This window comes from Blennius ocellaris, assembly GCF_963422515.1.
Source record: "Blennius ocellaris genome assembly, chromosome: 15".
In the NCBI taxonomy this organism is placed as follows: Eukaryota; Metazoa; Chordata; class Actinopteri; order Blenniiformes; family Blenniidae; genus Blennius; species Blennius ocellaris.
This window is the reverse complement of record NC_137664.1, coordinates 6,954,445-6,978,640: the sequence shown is the minus strand read 5'-3', so window position 1 is coordinate 6,978,640 and position 24,196 is coordinate 6,954,445. Positions and strand designations below refer to the sequence as shown.

The 24,196-nt window shown below is 42.0% G+C and overlaps 1 protein-coding gene across 1 annotated transcript; it reads left to right on the top strand.

Moving 5' to 3' along the window:
* Positions 1-2,418: 2,418 nt before the first annotated feature.
* Positions 2,419-23,865, top strand: prrc2b (proline-rich coiled-coil 2B). The gene is given in 33 exon segments (XM_080510519.1): positions 2,419-2,552; positions 7,254-7,431; positions 7,543-7,720; positions 8,021-8,123; positions 8,413-8,476; positions 8,613-8,756; positions 9,001-9,317; positions 9,421-9,545; positions 9,634-9,797; positions 10,394-10,481; positions 10,575-10,737; positions 11,819-12,155; positions 12,260-12,450; positions 13,549-13,747; positions 14,837-15,044; positions 15,155-17,194; positions 17,736-17,902; positions 18,122-18,237; positions 18,331-18,472; positions 18,713-18,789; positions 18,947-19,237; positions 19,351-19,452; positions 19,573-19,765; positions 19,854-19,951; positions 20,031-20,158; positions 20,280-20,520; positions 20,638-20,805; positions 20,914-20,993; positions 21,124-21,205; positions 21,536-21,574; positions 21,576-21,650; positions 21,652-21,747; positions 22,259-23,865. Coding segments are annotated over 32 exon segments (6,699 nt in total). The 5' UTR covers positions 2,419-2,552; positions 7,254-7,316; the 3' UTR covers positions 22,427-23,865.
* Positions 23,866-24,196: the final 331 nt, after the last annotated feature.

The window sequence follows — 24,196 nt, the reverse complement described above, 5'->3', positions numbered from 1 at the left end:
GCTTTAAAAAAAGTTGCAAAAAAAATGCTGTACCCTTGAGTGAGATGATTTATCATTCAGAAAATATTGTGTGCAGATTGTGAGTGATGATAGCTTCATTAGTGACTCAGAAAATGTCTGCATTTAGTCGGTGGTTTATTCAATCAGCAGAGATTGAAATAGTTAAAACATGTAAACCAGGAGGTACCTTTTTTGTGTGACTTTTAAACATTAATACAACAGATTCTGACCCATTCAGCTCGAAATGTTATGTTCCCACGTTGTTCTGTTTCTATCCTATCAGATGATGAAATTATCCAACAGTCGAGATAAGAAACAAAGAGCCATGCAACAAGATTTATGTCAATCCAAGCCATACAGATATAATACCGGTAAGCTTTTAATGAAAACATTTGATTCATACATTCATAGAAAAAGTAGTTTCCAACCGTTGCTCTGCATCAGGATTAGTTTCACAATTACCACAAGCAATACCTCAGTGGATAGGTATACACAAGAAGAGACCCTTGAGGGCCACAAACTAAAGTAGCCCAATCGATGACTTTAATTGAGATTTATTCCATATATTTTTGTTATTTTGCACCAAAGTGAAAACTTTTATTTCCATGTGCTCACTCTGGTATAGTGGCACTCTCTGCATGGTTTACAGAAACTTAACATGGTTCATCACCTTTCAAGTGTCTCTGCCTCGTCTGCACGTTGGATTAAATCTAAAGTTGTTTCCACCCCTCCAAGTAAATGCAGAAATGCTTTTAAAAAAATATATATATATAAAGATAAAGATTGCTGGATGGTGATGACTGTATAACAAAACAATTCTTAATCAGTGTCAGGTACTTCAGGAACGTTTGCAGGTCATTATAACGATAGTTGAGGCAAGTGCTCCCTCTAGAGGAATCTGTTACTTCTTGTACTTGTATCGTTTCAACAAAGGGTCTTATTTTCTTCTATTCATCTTCTACGCTGCTTTATCCAACTCAGGGTCATGAGAGGCTGCAGTGCGTTTAGAATGTGAAAATAATGCATCATAAAAGTTCTTGTATAGTCTTCTTGTTTTGGTGAAAGCTCTCGACTGAAGACGGCAGGCCACTTCAGCACCTTAAATCTTCAGTAATGTCATGCTGTTTTGACTGATGCAGTGTGTGGCCTGGGATTGTCTTGATAAAAACGGAAAAGCCTCACCTGAAAGATAGGTCTTGCTCTCAAAGAGCTAGTTTTTTTGCCTTGATGGTATCTTTGCAGATGTGGAGTCGGGTTCAAACCCTCAGGGATGCCGGTTTTTAAACTGTGTGCATAACCCGCATTTCTTCAAAGGACATGTCTGTGATTTACTTTGGAAAATCAAAATCTGCTTTGATTTATCTGTCCACAGAAGAGCTTTCCATTTAGCCTCAGTCATTTAAAATGAAAAAATATATAATAATTTTTTGTTCCCATGGTGATTTTTAATACAGAAGTAGGGCTGCGGGTAATGCAGTGTTGAATATGGGACCTGTATATCAAAGACTTCAAAGACTTTACAATTTAGTTTTGTGGAACATGTTTCTGTTTGACATATTTATTTATGGATTGGGGAAACTCTCCCCATTTCAGGCCTTCCATTAAACAAGAGATTTGACTGACTTAACGCATTCTTAATAAAGCTTTTATTTTATTTATTCTCCCTTTCATGCCTTTTCTAATCACTCTGATTGGATGCCTTTTATTATCTTGATTATTTAAGATACTTAATCACCTTGTGTTAATGTATTTCCTTGTTAAGTATTGTGAATTGGCTTGTGTCTGAATGGTGCTTTATACGATAAATAAAATTGCCTTGTCTTACTATTTAACTGTTGAAGAAAAAGACTTGGGATCCTGTGTTTGCAGGTTTGAATCCCCACAGCAGACGGGTCACCACTGTGAGTCCCTGAGCATGACCCTTGACCTCCATAGTCGTAATGTGGTCGCACACCTCTGCATCATAGAAATAAAATGGGTCAATGTGTGGAAAAAGGAATGATAAGTTTGTTTATTTGTTTTATGATGTTATATTGGAAAAAGAAGTAAATAAACACAAAGCATTTGAAAAAGGGATTTTAGGTCATTGTGTGAGACGAACAGGTAGTCCAAGCTGTTCATTTTATTTACACCACCACTCAGATAAAATTATAAAGATGGTACAGTAATACTACATACAATTCATACATACTCACAAACTAATTGAGAGTTTCCACTCATATGTTAATAGTTTAATCACATTTATTAACAGTATTTAATTATAAAACCATAAAACGCGTTTCTATAATTACTCGAATCCACCAGCAGATGGCGCCAATTTCAACTTCCTCCCGACGTCGCCTGGTGACGTAGGACGCAGAGAGCCGAGCCGATGCAGCCTGCACACAGCCCCGTTCATTCTCAGGCCGGGTAGGACCCCAGCAACAACACCGCGAGCGGTTCAATCCTGTGAAGATTGGGCTCTACAATCGCCATCCATCCTCCCAACATACGACACTTTGTGGAAATACATCACTGTCGCTGATCAGAAGACACCCACAGTTTTTCAATCGGTGAGTCCATGAGCGCGGACAGCGCCGTAAAATCGGCTGTTTTTGCTCGTCTTCTCCGCTGCCCTGTTTTATTGTTGCTTTGTTCTGGGCAGCAGCCATTTTTAATCGCCTTGTCCTACATTCCCTTCGCTGTCTTCAAGAGCGTCCAGAAAGCCGAGCGAGGGTTGAAAGCTACTGCCCTGGTCAAGAGGTGTGGCAGTAAAATTCACCAGAGGTGCTTTATTTTGCTGTCCGGATATGAGTGAATGTTGTTGCAGAACTCCTGGCCTGTCACGGTGTTTTTGTAACATAACCCTGGAAGTTGAACAGGGTTGCCGTGAGGCTAGTTTTCCAACAAGCTTCGATTGCCCTAGCCAGTTGGCTAAATGCTCAGTTTGAGAAATGTATTGCCAATTTACCCAAGTTAACTATATTAAGCACACGGGCCAGTGTCGCGCTGTGCTTTTACAGTTTAAATATTATAAACGCAGTAAAAAAAAGATAGCTCCACGAGACTTTTATCGGTGGTGTTTGATGTTTACATAGCCATTTTGGGCTAGCTACAAGCTAACGTATTTTAACACGGTTAGCAGCCACATTCTTTCCCCTTGGTGGATCTTGTACGCTTTAAGTCGACTGTTTAGAGTGTCAGACTAATCGAAATGACTTTGCTTCTTGGTCGTATCTCTTTGGAAATGGGCAGTGTTTTGTTTTTAGTGCAGTAAACTGGGTGGTGGTGGTGGTTAGCTTCAAGTGCTGGAACTGACTTTAGCGTTAGCTCTCAGTAAGGCTCCGGTACTTCCAATTAATGTCATAGCAATGTACTTTCACTGTTTTCCAGAATTTACATTGTTGAAATGTTTTTTTTTGTTTGTATATTTGTATGGTGAAACTGTCAATTAAACGTCGCCAAAACCGAGACATGCACATCATTAGGTTATGATCGCGTTAGCTTCCACATCTGGGGGGGGGGGGGGGGGGGGATTTTCTTTCTCTTTTTTCCCTGAATTTGGTGCTTGTCTCGCACATATCTGGGCTGGTTTAGTATAATGGACAACACCGAACGAACCGGGGCATTTTTATGTATATTAGACAACCTTGATGGCGAGAGATTCGTAGTTCTCTCTCTTTTGAACGCCTATGCGGGTCTTTAACCCGAGCGGCCTCGGATGCAGGGTGGGTTGCTGTGTTTTTACCACAAACGATGGCATTCAACCTTTTTTGTCGCCTCAGTATTTCTCCTGCAACAGACCTGTGCATGTCAACCTTTCAGCACCGAGTTTAGCTCCCGGTGCGTTTGTTAGGGTTGTACATCTGTCATACATGCATTGGCACCGTTTTAGGCAACACCTGTGATCATATACAACTATTGTTAAAGGCTTTATTAGGTATGTGTTTGACCGTTTAGAGTTTGGCTCATGTAAGTTTGTTTACACACTCGTGTTTGAGTTTTTAGTGTAATTGCAGCTGGTACTGTTTTACGTTGTAACATCATGCTCGTGGAAAGCATTGAAAGTTACGGTTGAAACTAAAATGTCTTTATCTTACAACTGAACGTGAGTGCAATAATATTATTATTACCTAAACTCCAATCCGACAAAACACACTAAATGCAATGTATATGAATGCACTTGTTATTCTATACCAGTCCCAGTGGTTTAGGACAAGAAGCCAAAACAGAATGCTGCAGAAAGTCACAGGCATTAAAGTCCCTCTTGACAAGATGAGCGGTCCTCCATAGTCTCAAGTAACTTTGTTCTATCTTGAAAAGACCTGTGGCATTAAGATGGATCACACCAAGTTGTGTCAGCTTGGAGCTTTTTAGTCCATGATTGATGTCTTGATGCTTTAATTGCCTTTAGTAGTGGGATAGGTTACTTTGATCACAGTGGGGGCTGCAAAAATATGATCCTCACTATCAGAGGGCCAAATTGAGGCCGAGTACTCCTACCACAAGGATGTATGTGAATAGTAGCTCCAAATTTATATAAAAATTAATTGTATGTCACTAATTCTAACAAATCTGCTTGCAGTAGACCAGTAATTTTGAGTTATTTCAGTTGATACTGTCCAAATGACCTGTGAAAGGAACATTTTATTCATCTTTGGATATTGGCAGTCAAAGTATAGGGACAGCAGTTGGATGTAGTGCATGCATCTTTACTGTAAAATCCCTTTCAAGTGTGTGAAAATGCTCCTTCAGAATGGGGGATAAATTATCTGCTATCTGGGTTCTTACTGAAATTTGTGTCTGTAGTTGAAGCAACTTCTACAGACATTAAATACTTTTTTACAAAATAGCTTAACCTGGCATATTTGATAGATTGAAATTTAATCATGGAGGAAAAAGTGAGAATTTGTAGTTTATTGACATCTAAAAACTCCTTCACTAACGCTATTCTTTGTTAACCAACACTATTGATAAAAATGTCAGACTTTTATTATTATTATCTAAAAGAAACCTAATTACTTTGTGCAGTTTTGTGTTGTTACACAGGTGGTTGCAGTTAAGTGTTTGGAAGTGCTTCTACTGCTCTATCTCAATTCAAAATATATTTATTTTGCATTTAAAGCAGTAACCAAGTTCTAATAAAATTATTGAAAGACTATAGGCCACAGGCAATGTGAATGTTTACTTATTTGCCACACTAATCTGATTAATTTCAGGTTTTTTGGGCAAATTCCTGAATGGTTGTTTGTAGATTTAATATTGCAGAGTACTAAATGTTCTTAACCTAATTCATACTGCATATCTCAAAGAAATGTTTGTGGTGTATGCATACCTGGACTAAATAACTTCTGCACACACACATAATTTGTGCCCATCAAGGGTGGGATTTATTTTTGAACATAAAGTCTGTATTGATCTGTATTTGTGGCGTGTAAAGCCTCAACATTATGTGTGTTTGACTTTTGGGGTCACATTTTCGTTTCTGAAACTGTGACCAAATCTACTTCATATGGAAATGTTGACTCATACATGACAGACACAGTCGCTGCTGAAGAAATAAACTGTAACCTAAATTCCACAGATTCTTTAGTAGCCTACTGCACAAAGAATATATGTATGTATGATAAAAATATCCAGGATAACGAGTCAATGAATAGCCTCATAAAATCTACTGATGGTGGATTTGTGCTGTTTTTAAGGGCCTCAGGGAAAATGTATGTATGTCAGGAAGTAAATGTGCCTTCCAAATTTTTCTGTTATATTCATGTGATCGGGTCCTTAAGAAAGGTTGCTTCTCCCCTTTTATTGACGTGGTGGGAGAGTTACAGGCCATGACCTTTTGTTTATAAGTTTACATTTTATTCTGAGCCTTTATTGAGCATTATGTTAATATGTTTGTGTTGTATTCATGCAGGGGCTCCCATCAATGTTGACTACTTATAGATTTAGTTTTTTCTATTAATCTTTTCATAATGAACACGCAGAGTACAGTACACTAGTTACACTTGGGCAAGAACAACTTCTTAAAGAGAAAAAAAACCTTCTTTTTTATATGAATTCTAACAAATCGGTATGCAGTACTGCAGTTGTCTTACTCTACATTTTTAATCACATTCCATTAATTATTGTGTTTAGTACTTGGATTATATTACATTTTTAATTAAAACAATTCAATATAGCCTATAATTTGTATGCGCCATGTGCTCCTTAGTCTTGTGATACATCAGTGTTTCTATCAAGTAGTTTTTACATGTTCAGTCCACTGCAAGGCATATACATTGAGGAATCCAATACATTATTTTAAGTAGGTGAGGGATCGAACAGCCAGTATTTAGTTAAAAGAAAAAAAAGGTTTAGATCAACCTTAATTAAAATCTTTAACTTTTGATACAGAAATGCTCTGCCTTGTCTGCTCAATCGCTTCATTATCATGGGGCAATAGCATCACCCTCAGAGAGGTCAAGTCACCCACTAAATAAGAATTAATTATTATTATTTTTTTTTAAACCAGATGCAAGGAAATGTTACAATGTTAGTGTCTTTTAATCATGGTTTATCTTGAATTTGCTCTAGTAGGGAAAAAGTAGTATATATATTTTTTGCATTTATTCTCTATACCTTTTGTATGTAGTGTTTGGTATGCAGCATGTCTGCACTGTTTTTTCTGATCAGTTTCACATAACACTTAAACCAAAAAGTATCAATTTGTTTCAAATTGCAAATATCCTACCCTCACCTCAGGTTACTTGTACAAGTTACACTTCCTGGCAGTGTTGCTCTGATATCAGCGTTTCATTGAAATGAACAAGTGAAGTGAAAATGTGTTCCCAAAGTTAATGTTCAGGTTACTACATTTTTCTTTTTAATATGAAATGTGCCTTAAAGAAACAATGCTAATAGCTGTTCTGTAAATATTATAAAGCACATCCTTTAAATTATGTTTGAGTAACTGAACACAACAGATTGTTGATAATGGCACTTTTAATCAACCTTGATCAAACCTTTTGTGGAAATGCTGGCTGTGCCACTAAAGTAACTAAACATAAATTCAAATGCAAATTAACCTATAACACTTCTTGTCCATCTCAACTTTGATCTATGCCATCTAGTTGCATATTTTTTAGTATAAAGGTAAACACTTGAGTTGTTATTTGTATTTTGCACCGCCTTGACACTCATTTTCTATCCCATAGGTCTGAATATTTCACACAATTTCCTGTCTTGCAGTGAGTTTATATTCTCAATGTAGAATTTTCTTCTGTTCTTTGCAGAATCAGAAGGCACTGGGAAGAGGCGCAAAGAAAAATTTCCATACTCGATGACCTTACATCGCAATGTCCGATCGTTTGGGGCAAATAACCAAGTCCAAGGATGGGAAAAGCAAGTATTCCTCACTCAGCCTATTTGACAAGTACAAGGGAAAATCAATAGAAGCTCAAAAAAACACAGGTATGGTCGATTTTTGCTTCCACTATTTGACAGTCTTTCCGGTTCCTCTGTGATCTTTGTGTCTTACATTATGTACTACCCCCTGTCTTTCGACCAACGTTTTCTCTCTAGTAGTTCCGCGACATGGCTTGCAGAGTCTTGGAAAAGTGGCCACAGCCCGGCGCATGCCCCCACCTGCTCACCTACCGAGCTTGAAGTCTGAAAACAAAGGAAACGATCCCAACGTGATTATAGTGCCCAAAGACGGTACAGGATGGGCGAACAAGCAGGAACAACCCGAGCAAAAGAGGTCAGTTGAAAAAAACAATGAGCTATTTAGTGTAACAAATAAAGCACTTAGGGTTGGATTTTGTTTGACAGGGGCCAGATGAATACATATTGACTGATTGATTAGTATCCATTCTGTGAGACCAACAGCAACGTTTAGACACTTTTCCAGTGCTTGCGTCTAATAAAAAAAAACATATTTGTAATAGTCAGCAGATTCAGTGTGTGAGAACCACTGTCTTGTGATGCTTGCTTTTCCCCTCTTTGCCTTCAGTAACACCACATTAACAATTGTCGTCTTCTTCCCCACTCTTGTTTTTAGTTCTTTTGCATCAATACCACAGCTGCAGGAGTTGCAGCCGCAGCTGGCTTCACAGAAATCTGTCTCCAATCTTCAGAAGCCCTCACCAGTAGCCATCCAGGAGGTGTGTATTCACTATTCTGTTATGTTAAACCTTGAGCATTTTTTTTTAAATTTCTGGAACAGCTACATCTTGTACTGTTTGTTTCTTCCTTAAAAATTCTGGTTTAAAATATAATCGCTGGTGGAGTCAATCGTGTTATTAAACAACTTTGCAAAGGAAAGCCACACCCCCTAATTAGATAAGAGAAATTATCCATATTTAAGTTCAAGAAAAGCTGCCAATCTGTGTTTTACAGATCAATTTGATTCAATCGGTTGAACTCTGACCCTGATTTCCTTCTTTTCCACAGAACACAAACACAGGTGGACCAAAGCAATGGGCCCAGCTAAATGGAAAGGCAGTAGAGCAAGATGGTGCGTCATCTCACTCATTAGTGTGTGACTCTGGTTTAGTTGTGTTTAAAATCAAATAAGATGTTCCCCGTGATCAATTTGTTGTCCAGACTTTGTTTCCTATTAGTGATTGTGCTTGTGTATTTGCACACATCAGGTTTAAGGGTCTCAAACCGACTTCAGCCCTTCTCTCACGAGGAATTTCCCACGCTGAAGGCCGCTGGAGAACAGGACAGAGCTGGCAAGGAAAGAAGCGGCTTCGATCCGTCGTATGGGCCCGGACCAAGCCTCCGCCCCCAGAGTGAGTTCTGCGTCTGCCCCAAAGCTCTTACTATATGAATAAACAAAATCATATTTAGAAAGATCAACTGGGAAATGTAAAAAAACATTTTCATAGTCTTTTTGAGAAATTAGATTTTGATATTTAGGAATTGCATTACACGTCAAAGTTTCTATCCTAGTCTGAAGAATTGCTCTTAGTACTCCAAAGTACATTTCCAACTCAAGCTCGGCCTTTTCTGAATCCCTTCTTTTTCCATTTCAAGATGTGACGAGCTGGAGGGAAGGTGGTGGCAGGAACCTTCAGCCCTCGTCTCTGACCCTCGGCCTGCCAGCAGATCCCGAGGGTAAACTCACTGCCCTGGGTGAGACTGGCACCCCTCCAGCCACATCTCACCCCACCTCTGCCACCGCCGGCACAACCTCCTCCAGTGTGGCGACACCTCAATCGCCAGGCCTTGACCCCAAGGAGCCTTCCTTGCGCCCTGCCCAACCAGTCCGCAGAACGACCGTCCCCACTGCCCTGCAGTACCAGCTCCACCACACTTCAACTGCTGTCTACCATGACATGTTGCCCGCTTTTGTGAGTACCACATGACTTCACACGCCAATCAGTAACACAAACCTGCATTTAGACGTTCAGGTCAATTCAGCTTGTTTCAAAGTTTAACTTCTGCTGTTTTCAGATGTGCTCTAAAGAGACGCGTGAAGCTCCGGGTACTGACAATGTTCCTACCACCATAGCAGCCCCAGCCCGATTCGAGAGCAAACCCACTTTCAGGCAGAGCTATGCCAAAACTGAACTTGTCAAGTGAGTCAATACCAAAACTCCAAACTGTTTTTCGTAATGACGTAGTTTGAAGTTTACTAATTTATGTTTATCTGCCCTTGTCTTGCAGTGGAGATGTAAGACGAGAGAACCGATTTATACGTGGGCCGCCCCGACTCTCTTCTCAGCCCATCCGCAGGCCCGGTGACAGGCCAGTCCGCCCAGCCATTATCAACCCAGAAGATTTGAAGGATCTCGACGAGCTTGACATTGACTGCGAGGACGGATGGGCTGGTCAGTACTTTCTGGACCTGAACCTTTTCAGCTAAACAGATATGAAAAAACAAAGTTCTGAGTTTCATACGTATTGTTTCTGCTGTACGTCTTCATCTTCTGAGTCTTTCGCTTGTGAAAATATATTTTCTAACATTCTTTATCCAATGTCCGCATGTATTATTAGGATCCACAATCCATCTCCTGGTTATTTTATTAGCTGATGAGTAAGCCAATGTATATATTCATTAGAATTTGAATAGAGAATGGAAACTCGGTATTCATCGTTATGTTTGCCCTTGGCGCTCTCTGCATTCCTCTGCCCATTGGTTTTTAATATACTCACCAGGCTAGGATTTTCACAAACCCAAGAGGAAAGGAGGAAATCCACAGCGCACATAGTTAATCAGGATTTTGAGGATAAATTACCTGCAGATGCATAAAGGCCTGAGATTACATATTTTCTTTCTAGTCAAGATCACTCTGCGTGTAATATGTAATGTCATGTTTTCATTTTAGCCAGAAACTTCAAATCTTGTGTATTTTTTTAAAGCATTCTTTAAAATTCTTTCTCAATCTCCAGCACTGCTGACTGTTCTATTTCTTTTTAATTTCAGGACTTCATGAAGAAGTTGATTACAGTGAAAAGCTCAAGTTTAGTGATGATGAAGATGAACACCATTCCGGTGAAAAACACAAGATGTGGTAAGAGCGCTTTTCCATTCCAGCTTAATGGTGCTCTAAACACATCACAGTTTTGTCATTCGAAGGGTGTCTTTTTCAATTGTTACTTGTCAGGACTGAGTGGGAGAGAGAGAACCAGCGGGACTGTCAATCCTCCCTGAGTTCCGGAGAGGCATCTTATCCTCTAGAGGGCCCTGACGAGAGTTATTCCTACCAACATCATCACCATGAGCAAACCAGGAAGACCAACAGCAGATATCTCTCTACGGACACCCAGGTAACTGCGCAATCTGCAGTGATTTTCCACTTTGATCCTCCTCTCATGAGATTGCTTATCTAAGATGAGCTTGTTATGTTATTCACAGTTCAAACCCATCTTGTCTTTTAATTCCTCTGTAACTACAGAGCATAAGACTATTGAGCATATGAATAGCAGTGTGCACTCACACACCCTCGACTCAGACTGTCACTGTGAATTGGCAGAGATGACCTTGCAGTAACCATAGCGATATGTGATGGCCTACTTTTTATCTGCTAAGCCTTTTGCTGTGCAAGCGAACATGATGTGACATGTATAATCAAAGTACAGATTATACCAGTTTGTCGGTTTTTAATTGTTTTTTTTTTTTTTTTCCCCTACCAAGTCTGATGTGAGAGGTGTTAAACCACCTGCCCAAAGTATACAGTGTACACACAGAGAAACTGCCTGTAGCCATGGTTTGAATATATAGTATTCTTCTCAGTGGAACAAGTTTCAGAGACTTTTACACTCTTGGAATCAAAGGAATCTTTCCGTTTCATTTCTCTATTGCAATCTGTTAAGTGGTTTAGTTGTCGTACCATTGTCACATTGATCCTTATTTAATATTTTGCTGATTTCCACTGGTTTGTGAATACTTGTAGCTGATAGCTGTGTGATGAGTTGGCTGTGTTGAAATTTCTAACACCATCACTATGATTATTGCACGTTGTCGATGGTTGCGTAACCTTGACATGAACCTGTGTCAATGCACCAAACAAGACCACAGATTTTAAGCCACAACAACAGATATCTTCACAATTGCTCATCTTTCCTATGATGCGGCCAGGATCACTGTGTGTAGCCAGAAGAAAAGGCATGATTATTTTTAGTTTGGGACATACAGTTGTTTGTCAGCTTAACTATATCATGTTTATTTCATCATTCGATTAACAGTCGCACTGTAAATGACCTGTTATCAAACAGTCCGTATTTGAAATAAATTGCAATCCTACAGTTAAGTGTACATTGTGTGTGTAGCTTTTAAAAATTTTTTTTTTTTTTTTTTAAGTCAGACAATTTTAGCATGCTTTGTCTGTACCACCTCTTGGCCCCACAGAAAAACCAAGGCGAGCCACTGGCTGACCCGGATGATCACCAGCGACAGCCTCACTCTCAGGCACCGGCCAGGACAAAGTACGTGTCGCCTGAACTCTCTGAGGCCGTGGAGAGAGCCCGCAGAAGGCGGGAGGAGGAAGAGAGGCGTGCCCGCGAGGAACGGCTTGCTGCCTGCGCAGAAAAACTCAAAAAGCTGGATGAGAAATTTGGGAAGACTGAAAGACAGACATCCCGATCTGAGGATGGTCAGAAGGAGGGAGAGGGCAAAGAAGCCCCTCTGTCCCCAAGCAGGGAACAAGATAAAGGCCATCATGAAAACTGGCAGTACAGCACAAAGGGTAAAATAGGGAACCACTTTATTTAGTTATTGAAAGGATTTTTGAACCTATTGCTGAAATTGAAAAGAAGCTAAGGATTTTTTTTGTGAATAAATGATTTCTAGATGGAAGCGAATGTCCACCGGACAACTCCCCTGGCCATAGTTTCCGTGAGGAGTCTGGGTTCTCTGCCTACCGCGGCAGTGAGGATGATGGCCAGGAGCCCTCCTCTCCCTCGGGAGACTATAGCGGACGTCACCCCTCCAAGCCAGTCCCACCTCGCTTTCAAAAGCAGCCGCAGCATCACCAGCAGCAGGTGAGAACCATATTGTCTCCCCTCCTATTTTAAAACACCTACACTCGCGTTGTAGCAATAATCTGTTAATGACATCATAATAACAAGGTTTGTCAAGAGTTTGCGGCTCTATACTTTTTTTATAAGACTTGTAAAAAAGTGAATTATTATGATCTTGCGTTGATATCGTTTCCAATACTCTGGTTCTTTTGGTCATACTAACTAACGTTCATTGTTGATAAATGAGGTCACGAGAAGTTTCAGGAACGCTACAAATCGGGGCAAAAACGCCAAACCTTCTGTTGTGTTCCAAACAAACAAATTAGCTGGTTGGAACAGCCGTTTTACTAAATGCATTAGCGATCTCCATCTGAGTCAACTTACTGGCTGACCTAATTACTCTGCATTGGATCAGCCAGTATAATCATTCACACATGCGAACATGGCCGTTTTTGTGTGTGAATATAGGCCGTCACTTGGCCGAACATGGCTGTTTGCATGTATAAGGCTGTGGATACTGTACAGTATAGACTGGCATTCTTCTATATTCTAATTGGAATTTCATTTCTTACTCTTTGATATTTTGATTATATTCAAATTTGCCATGAAAATGCAAATGAGATATACCATCTTAATTTATATACCCCATGTATTTAGTTTCTTGCTTTATCATTCTCACAATCAGGTAGTTTTTGCTTGTTTGGTCCACAAGAGGGCATACAAACACAGGAAACCAATACTCTTTAAATTGGCAACAGGTGACAGAACAAATAACCCAGTATGTACACATATAAAAAACTTTTAACGTATTTAAAAAGAAATGATCACATTTGATTGTTTATTATTCAAATTCTATTCTATTATACCTGTGTATTTGTTTGTTTTGAAAAGTGGGCTTCTCAATTGTGTTAAATGTTTTATTGTAGCACTCATTGATTTGCCCTTCACAATAAAGGACTTGTATAATGTGGATTGTGATAGATGCAGTGACACGTGAAAGTTAAATTTAATTGTATTGTTTTTTGTTGCATGCCTTTAATCACATGCTTTTTAAAGTAAAACTGGGAGAATGGATTTCACTATAATTGTTTGAGACTCTGTGCTTTCTGCATTCTTTAGGAAGTGTTCAAAATGCAGCATTGGCAGCAGCCTGGTCACCCTGCTCCATCAAGTTCCAGCCATGCCCAACGGGGATATTATCCCCCACATGTCCTTGGGTTTGATCCCCGCTGGATGATGATGCCACCCTTCATGGATCCCCGCATGGCCCAAGGGCGATCTCCTGTGGACTACTATCCTGGTGCTGTCCACTCTTCAGGTAAATATTGGGGCTGTGTGAGTGAACGTGTTGGTGACACTTTCCCCAATCAGTACTCAAATGTTCATGATGTATCTACACGGTTGCACAGTGTTGTGTGGCAGATAACGTTTGTGAAGCAAAGTGCTGATAACTAGACTTGAATAGGTGTGTGTGTGTGTGTGTGTGTGTGTGTGTGTGTGTGTGTGTGTGTGTGTGTGTGTGTGTGTGTGTGTGTGTGTGTGTGTGTGTGTGTGTGTGTGTGTGTGTGTGTGTGTGTGTGTGTGTGTGTGTGTGTGTGTGTGTGTGTGTGTGTGTGTGTGTGTGTGTGTGTGTGTGTGTGTGTGCGCGTGTGCGTGCGTTCGTGCTGTCAAGAACAACATGTTAATTGATTTGAAACGTTTAACTCGCTAAAAAAATGTTTACGTAATTAACGCCGCTTTGTTTACTTCAGGTTGGTTTGGGGGATTTTTTTGTGGTGTTTTCACACTTCTTTGCATTAGCTGCTGCATGTGCAGTGTCTCTGGGCGCAGCACTGTGACTCCAGAGCAATACAATGCAGAGTGGAATAATATTAAGGAAGAAAGTTTTACTTTAATAGGTTACCTGGTGGCTGATTGTGAAAGTAAAAGTCATTAGTTTTATTTTATATTGCCGAATTTATTGACCACATACATAATCAGCAAGCGTTTTATCTCTGCTGATTTTATGGGTTATTTGCTGATTGTGATTCTGAGGAGGAACATTAAATTAGCTGCATCGTGTTATAAGCCGCAGGGTTCAAAGCATTGGAAAAAAGTAGTGGCTTATCGTCCGGAAAGTACGGTAGTTTTTTTTTTTTTTTTGATGGATTGACAGCACTCGTGTATATATATAGATTTTTTTTTTTTTTAAACTACATCTGGGAGCATCTCACTGTTAAACACAGGAAAAATGTGAGCTGAGTTGTCCTGGTTGATGGTCAAGATTAAAAGTGAATAAATCAGAAACGCAAGTGAAGAAAATGTATAGAAAAACTAACACTAACTAATAATACCGGCCCCGGATGCCATTGGGGGGAAAAAAAACAAAACTACTTTTGACTGCAAACCTTCCTCTTCTTATTTCTAGCGGGAATGGTAAAACCCATCATGCATCAAGAGCACTTGAACAGTCCCGGTTCTGATGAAGGATGCCATCCCAACCTGCATCAGGAGAGACGAGCCCCTTCCACTGAGCCTTATCCTATGTGGAGCCAAGATGGCTACCCTTTGCGCAGCTTCACTCCACCTTACCAGAGACAACATGAGAGTTCAGATGGTGGCCAGCCTGATGACAGGTCAGTTATTGTGTTGTAACAAAGTGCCCAGTTGCTCCGGAATACACCACATGTTGTTTTCAGTCTGTTTGTGTTAATATATACTTTTTTGTTGGTTTTTAACCCTGCAGAAATGATCTGGTCTCCTCCCAGCAAGACTCCTATGAAGACAGAGGCAATGAAGGCTTGACCCACACTCAAGACGATCTCTCCCACCACTCTTACCAGAGCCGAGGCTCTGACAGAGAACATCATGACCGAGGCTTGCTCACCACTGCTCAGAACCTTTCTCAGAATCATTCAGACAATGAATATTCAAAGCAAGAGTCAAGAGACAAGCATCTGAAGGAGGGCCTTGATTCTCATGATGAGCCCCTAGATTGCTCCAAGGACAACTGGAAAAGAGAAGGACAGAAACAAGATGGAGTACTCAACAATCCCCAAAGCCAGTGGTCTGAAGTCAGCTCTAGCTCCAGCAGCAGTGTCAGCCAGCCCTCGGAGAACAGTGGGCGGACTTTGACTCGCAGAACTGGGCCCATAAAGAAACCGGTTCTTAAAGCTCTGAAAGTGGAGGACAAGGAAAATGAAAAGCCCAAGCCTGAGCCTGAGGAGAAGCCGGTCCCCTACCGCCTTGAGAAGGAAGTCCTCACTAACGTCTATGACTTGAAGAAAGATAACCAGCCAGTCAACAGCAGGCGCGCCGCCTCACCTGTGGTTGAGAAACAGCCTGAAGAGAGGCAACATCAATCACCAGCTCCAAATAAAATTGAAAGGCCTCAAATCACCCTTAGTGACGACTCTCCCAAGGAGAGCCCTTGGGGAAGTGGCAAGAGCCAATCACCTCGAGAGAGCCTGGAAAACCGAGAACCTCAGGTACCACGGCGCAGTAACTGGATCTTCATCGATGAAGAACAAGCGTTTGGTGCAGTCAGGGGCACAGGTAGAGGTCGCAGCCGTGGCTTTAGAGAATTTAACTCAAGAGGAGGAACCCGTGGAGGCCGAGGAGGAGATAATCTCAGAGGGGCATTTAACAACAATAACAGCAGCAGTAGCAGTGGTGCTCAGCGGGCAGGCCGAGGTCGAGCAGCACCCAGGGACCTTATCAAGGTGGAGGAGTTCCAGAGAGGCAAGCCCCGTAGGCGAAATGTCAGTGAGACCTTGAGCGAAGCCTCCGAGTATGAGGAACTTCCTAAACGGCGTCGCCAGAAGGGATCTGAAAATGGAGACGGTTATGTCGATGCGGGAGAAATCCGTAAAGCTGACAGAGACTCGTGGAGATCCAATAAAGTCTACTGTGATGAGCAGGCGGCTGCAGATTCCAGAGAGAAGACCAAGGTCACCAGAAGCTTCGGCGGCCGCGTCCTGCCTCCCAGACTGAACACCACTGGTAGTTACAGTCGAGGTTATGGAGGACCCAGGGACATTTCTACATGGCGAGGTCGTGGGCCTCAGTTTAACAGCAGCAGTGGCTCCATGCAAGAAAATGGCTATGGTCCCGTAGTTGACACTGCTTACACCCGCAGACCTCCAGTTGAACGTGACGGCTTGAAGTACGCTCCTAAATTTACTGGCTCCTTTGTGGAAAATGGTACAGAGGACCGTGACGGAGAGTACTATTTTGACAACGATAACCCCGACAGACAGATGTTAAGGAGACGGCGTCCTCCACGCCAAGACAAGCCCCCGCGCTTCCGCCGTCTGCAACAAGAGCGCGAGCCCGGCTCAAATCAGTGGACAAGCGATGAGTATATAAACGGAGACTTTGCAAACCCCTGGCCGGGTCGTGCCAAAGGCAGTGGTGATGATAACTGGCCCACCAGTCACTATGCTGGACGCTCCAGCCAACATGGTCAGACAGAGGAATGGGAGACGGGTTCAGACAATAGTGACTTTAATGACTGGAGAGAGAAGCGAGGTGGGGGTGGGGGCGTAGCGGCCCAGGTTCATGGCGACATCCCGTCAGACTCGGGCCCTAACGAACCAGGCTCGGGTGAAAAAAGGGAACTTTCCAAGAGAAGTTTCTCGAGTCAGAGACCACTGGTGGAACGGCAGAACAGGAAAGGAGAGCCCTCACTGCTTGAGGCCACCAAGATGGTGCGTGCGCCTGATGCTCCCACCTCCTCCGCCAGCAGGAGTGACACTTGGCAGAATGGAGGGACTTCTTGTAAAAGGTAAAAATATAGCAAATTATGAAATCCAAACTTTGTCAACTGACATTTTTGTAGTAGGTCTTCCTATATTAAGTGATCCTAATACAAAACAAAGGTTTTAGGCTTGTATGCTCATGTGCTACTAGTTTGTCTGGAGACTCAGTCATCCAGGTCATTGTATTACTATTTCTTGTCTTGAGAGGCAACTAGACTTCCTTTATTCTGAAGGCACTTTGTAAACATTTCAAAAATGTCTTTTATTCTGAGAGATGTTAAAGACAATTCATTTATATGGTGTATTTTCACTTCAGATAAAGACAGAGCGAAAGTCGTTTAGAAGATGAGTTGCTCTACCATCCCAATACAAAATGAATTTGTTACCAATCGGATGAATTCCTTGTGTTATATGATGATAGAATTCTAAATATAGGTTGTAATTATATAACACCACTTGAAAAGTGTTGAATTTACCCTGGCTAACACACTGGGTGAAATAACAAGAATTTAGTGTTCGGGTTTACTTTAGCCGACACAAAACATTAGTTGTTTTCGTGTTTTTCAGCCGAAGTCCAGACGAGCCAGGCTCGGTCTACGGCTTAGAGCAGCCGACTGATGACCGGGAGCCCAGTGAACCCACAGGGAAGAAAATGGACAAGGACCTGAAGTCAGGACCTGGAAAAGCAGACATGGTTGAACCTCTGTCCCAGTACGAGCTCAGCAGCTACCCAAGTGAGTCCAGCTTTTTCATTTGTCCTATCATAAGTTTTCCCGGTTAATAGGCAAAATTAGAAAGAATAATTTACTGCATGTTGACTGCATTCATTTAATCTTAAATGCTTAAATGGTTGCAATGCTCAGAATTCCTTAAATAGTGATATCCTTTTACACTGCGTTTGTTACTTGTCTTCATGTGATGTTGAACTGACAACATGCTGATTTATTTCCTAGTTGACGGTGACACAGGGGGGCCAGGCTCGAATTCAGATGGATACCAGGATGGTTTGACCAAAAAGCAAAGACGTCCACAGGAAGATGACAGGCGGAGGAAAGAACAGGGAGCTAATGTAAGTAAAACATGCTCAATTCTGATATTCTGTGATTGTGTCAAGGCTTAAGAAAAAGCATGTAATTAAAGCTCTTCCTTCAATTTGTTCTAGGTACCCGTGAAAAACAGGCCAATCACATCCAAAATACCGCCACGCTTTGCCAAGAAGCAGGGAAGCATGAGCATCGAACAACCCGAGGAAGCAATTTCTTCAAATAACCTTGGAACAGAAATCTGGGAGACAAACAGCTCAGGTAGTTAAAGACCCAGTTTGACATTGCTGACATGTCTTAACTCGAGAACTTTTGATATTCTACTAAAAGAGTTAGGACCTCATAGAAACAGCTGGAAAGTAAAAGGCTTTTAAAATGTTCTAGTATGTGTTCCTAATACATGCATGATTGGATTTGGTCTCTGGAGAGGATTTTTGTTTTTGATGGACACATACATCTTAACTCTTCCAGATAATCACTGGTGTGTGTTTCTATTTTTAGCTCTGTCAGTGCAATCTTCAGGAGGAGACTCGTGGACTAAGCAGGTGTCTTATACTGGTAGCGAGCCAAACTCTGAGGTACTGAGCTTTAATGCAAACTGCACATTTTCTGATTGGAAAATAATTGTTGTCCTTATTTTAATATTCATATAGTCACTTATATGTTGGTCTTAAAGTAAACACCGATTAAAAAAAAAACAAATCACTCTGTTTCCCGTTTATTCTCTTCGTCCAGGACTCTGACGCCGGCCCAGAACAAACTAAAGAACAGCACAAGCCTGGGCCCATCGGAAACGAACGCTCCCTGAAGCACCGCAAGGGCTCCGAAGGTGTTGATAGGCTGGAGGGCGGTCCCATTACTCCAGTCAATGGTGTTGATCTCCATGTGGACAATGTGTTGCCCGTGCCTCCCATTGAGTTTGGCGTCAGTGCCAAAGACTCCGATTTCAGCCTCCCGCCTGGTTCCACCCCGGTGCCCGTCTCCAATCCTGTGAACAAGCTTCAGGACGCACTTATTACCACCAATGTGAGTGGTCCTGACTTATTGTGGTGGCAAATATAAATGCTCCAAAAGTCTTAAATGGATTAAATGGTATTACTTTTGACCTTCTTTATTTGTTTTTGTTTTTTTTAATCCAGACGACTCTTAATCAGAGCATCCCCATGTTGCGCTCCAACCACCTGCAACCTGGCATCAATCTCAACCCGATTACCTTCCCCAGTGCTGACCTTACTCTCAAGGTACACGACTTATGAACATGGCTAAATCCTTCCATACGTGTTGAAGGGAAGCGTCAGTTATACAGTAAAAGTGACTATTTATAACCACAAATTGACCTGAGATTTCAATTTTTTGGGCAGATGGAGTCGGCGCGCAAAGCGTGGGAGAACTCGCAGTCTCTCCCTGAGCAGGGCTCTCCAGTTGGGGGCGCTTCAGGTACTCAGCCTCCCTGTAGTGTCGGCTCATCCACTGGCGTCAGCTACAGTTCTTTTGGAGGCGTTTCCATGCCTCCAATGCCCGTTGCGTCAGTGGCTCCTTCAATGTCAATGCAAGGTGAAACGATGCTTCTTTTGCCCAAACGATGGTTTCCGTTAAGAATACACCGCACTGAATGCCGTTCTGCTTGCTGTGCTTTGTGTAGGTAATCACATCCCTCCACTGTATCTGGACGGTCACGTGTTTCAGAGCCAGCCGCGCCTCGTTCCACCCACCATGACCCAGCAGCAGACCTACCAACAGGTAGAGAATTAACGCACACAAGCACAGGCTTGTTTGGGATTTGGCAGATTGTCACCGTGTTGCATCTCTTTTAATTCAGGCGGCAGCGGCCCAGCAGATCCCCATCTCCTTGCATACGTCTCTTCAGGCTCAGGCTCAGTTGGGGCTTCGAGGAGGTTTACCGGTGTCGCAGTCCCAGGAGATGTTCAACTCCATGCCCCCCTTCAGGTAGTGCCAACTACCTTACTTTCATCATAATCACATTTTTTATGAACAGGGCAAACCGATTGCACCAGCTTGTGTAGTTTGTCTTGTTTTCACTCACTCTGTTATGTCAATACGTTTCTAGGTCGCAGGTTTACATGCACCCCAACCTGTCGCAGCCAAGCCCCATGGTGCTGTCCGGCGGGGCCCCTCTGAAAGGACCATACTCGGCTTTCCCCGGCATGCAGCCCTCAGACATGGTCAAATCACAGTCAGGCTCTCACTACCAGCCAATGAATGGCAGCCAGCAGCTTGTGTATGACAGCCAGATGAATCAGGGCCCAGGAATGGGTTCCTCACAGCTGATGGACTCTCAGCTCATCCAGGTTAGTGGACTGCTTAAGCCTTTAAAAGTTTATCCACGGGCAGAAAGATTGATGTAACAAAACACGATCACATAACTTTTATCTTGTGACTTGAATATTAAACTTCATTTCCACCAGGTTACAATGCCGCTGCCTGGCTCTCAGCTGCGTTACGGTTCAGCTCAGCAGCATCTCATCCTGCCACAGTCCATCCAGCTGCAGCAGGGACAGAACTTATCTGTGGGAGCCCCACGTCGGATGTTACCACCGGGATCCCAAGCTGCTGTCATGAGCGGCAGCCGAGAGGTGAGCCTGTCGTCCCACTGAATGGTCATTGTCGTCTTTCCGTTGAGCACATGGAGAAAATCAGCCCACAACTGTGGAGTTATTAAAAAGTGCGCCTTTTATTCTCAGGGCTCCCAAATGGAAATGAAAGGTTTCCAGTTCTCTGATAAGCCCAATCACTCTTCAGGCATGCCCGGGGGCTCTTACAGGTGAGTGCTTGTGATTCATGCTTAGAAGTTAGAACTGTAGATGCATTTTAAATTTCATCCAGTGTTTTGCACTTTTGAGGAGCAGAATCATCAAAACTGCTTCTAATTTCTTCCTTCCTTTCCTCTTCAGACCTGGTTCTGCCAGCCCGAGTGGAAAGCCCTCTGGCCCTGGGGGGCCTGTCGGTCCTTTGCCGACCCATTTCACTCAGCAGGTATCTATTCGAATTTTTATTTTTATTTTTTAACATGACCAGCGCTGGAAGATCTTTTAAGTTCTGTGTTTGAATCTCTAAGTAATGATCACGCAATGAACTTCTAACTCAACCTACTTTTTCAAAATCAACGTGCTCTTCATTTTGAACATTTGTTAAAAAAAAAAAAAAAAAGAAAAGAGTGCGCTCAAGTGTGGATCAGATCTACTTCAAAAAGACACATCTATCCTGCTAATTGTCTCTTTCACTCTTTCCCCCTCCCCGTCATCCGCTGTCCCTCCCCCCCCCCTCCTCCTCCTCCTCCTCCTTGTCCTCGCCAATGGCCAACAGGTCCCACCTGCTCAAGGCAGCATGGTGATGCACATGCGCCCCCCCCCCCACAGGCCCCTTCCCCAACCCCATCCAAAGACCTGTCATGCAGGTCAACAAGCCCATCATCATCCGTCCCCCCCCCTTACTCTAACCCCGGCCGCGACCCCACCCACTCCACCCCTCCTTCGGCCCCCGAGCCCCCAGTTAAAGGGCCAGAGGATGGCATGAAGGTGAGCCACCCACTGTAAATATAGGTAATTTGATTTAATCTTTTTTCTTTTCTCTCTGACTGATTTGTGTATTTTCAGTGAATGCTGTATATTATATTTTGTAGATAGATAGATAGATAGATAAATACTTTAATGATCTCCAAGAGAAATTCACAGTTCCAGTTGTAAATGTCAATTAGAGATTTACTGTCATGTTTTAAACTGGTAATTGTAACACATTTGATGTTCAACTGCAGTAAGTTTTCCAAGCAAGTAACATTTGAACAGTTGTGATTGCTGTAATGAAGAACCTTTTACTTAAATGTAATTAACCGTAAACCGCTTCCAGTTTTTAGTCTAATAGTTGTCTAAGTAACAAAATATTCTTTCAGAAACTGTAAAATATTGTTGTCTTTACTCAAAACCTAAATATGAACTCTGTACAGTCTAAAACCTTAATAGTGCATGAATGTATAGTTTCCCCAGCCACTGCTGTAGATCTTAGGATTTGCACTTTTATTTTCCTGTACAGAGTAAAACAATGCGGGACATGCGCAAGGCAGTGGGAGAAGGCAAAGCGCCATCTGGGGGTATGACCAGCAAACTCCAGGAGCCCCTACCCTCCGCAGGGTCAGCCAAACCAGCACGCACTGGAGCCATCAAACCCCAGGCTGTCAAAGTAGAAGAGGGCAAGGCGTAACAATGGACCTTTTTAACCAAGCCCGCCGACATCAAACGGCCCCGACCAGAGTCTGAACCTCGCCATGACCCACCGTGATCCCACTGAACATGGCGGGGGAACACGCACACACACACACACACACGCACACACACACATACAGACGTCATACAGAAAAGCCTCGCTGGAACTTTCTGAACTGGACACTTATGTCACACCACGTATAGAGATATATAAATATATATAAATATATGCATACACACAGTCTTTTAAGCAGATCTCTTCAAGGTCCTCTTTAATTTATTGTTAGTCACTTTTAAGGGGAGATTGGTAAAAAGACATTTGTTTTTTTTTGTGTTATTCTCTGAAGTGGGATAGAGGAGAATAGCCGTGTCACACGGCTCATTTTTCACACCGTTTTTGCCAAACTGTATTTACTCCTGTTGATGGACTGTAGCCCTTAAGACCAAGCAGACACTTGGTACAAGTTATTATCGGAAGCAAAGTCTGTTAAACGTTTTTAATCGATTTGAAATGCAGTGGGGCATTTTTGTCATATATTTCTTTGGTGTTTTTGCTGGTAAATAAAGTTTGGAGTCATTCATGATATTGATAAAGGACTTATTTTATTAATCTGAGAGAAAAAAAAACAACAAAAAAACAGTCGTCTTAGGTCAAATTTGTTGGACATCTTTGCATGTCGACATAGCAAAAGTGAGACATCTTGTAGGGGACTTTACACACATGGACTGGCAAATCTGCTTAGATTGATCGAAATGATTTCTTAACTGTTATTTGCTTCTTCCTTTTTTTTTCTTTTTTTTCTTTTGGTTTTTCCATTCTGTTGCTCTTTGTATGCGAAGTGAAAGAAAGAAAAAAACAAAACAAAAAAAAGGGCGAGGAAGTTTTACTAAAATCATGTTGCTTCCATCGGAACTTGACCGGCGTTGATGCGGCGCGTGCATGCGATGTGCTGAACGTGTGTTTACTGCAGGACTCTCCCTATCTCTCTCTCTCACCCTCTCTCTCTCTCTCTCCTTGAAACTCGCAACATTTTACAAAAAAAAAAAAAAAAGACTGTCTGAATTTACATTCACCATCCATATATGTGTGGATTTTTGTCAACCGGGCTGGCATTAGTTTGGGACTCATTGTGAAGATTGTTTTTTTTTTTTTTTGGGGGGGGGGGGTGGCAGATTCACAATTGCTGTAAATTACCCCAAAACAGCTGAATGAAATGTTTGCTTTCTTATCTCTTTGCTTAGGTTCTAATGAATCAAATACTCTGTTCTAAACACACGATGTGACATTTGTTTTCTTTTTTCTTATAAAGACTCCTGAAATAGTTTTCTTTCATTTAGTTTAAATTCCACATTGTGGATTGTGAAGAAATACACGATCTGGTCTCTGAGGTGGCACGAGCAATAAATGCAACCTAACTGTAATATCACAATCAGGGTCCAAAAGGCTTTTTTTTTTGGTTGGGGGGGGGGGGGCTTCCACTTCTATTCAATGATCACAAATAAGGGGTGTTTAGTGTTGAATTAAAATACAATCCTTGCTTCAGCTTTTTTGTGTGTGTGTGTGTGTGTGCGTGTGCGTGAGCACAGCAGTTCAGCGAACTACGAAGGACTTTCTAAGTGTTTGTTCTATTTGGAAATGTGAAGCAGTTGAAATCATTATTTTTCTTTTTCTTTTCTTTTTTTTTTAATGGACACATTTGGAAACTCACAAATGCCAATGTCATAACCGGTCAAATGTTACTGCTTACGATAATGCTTCATAACACTA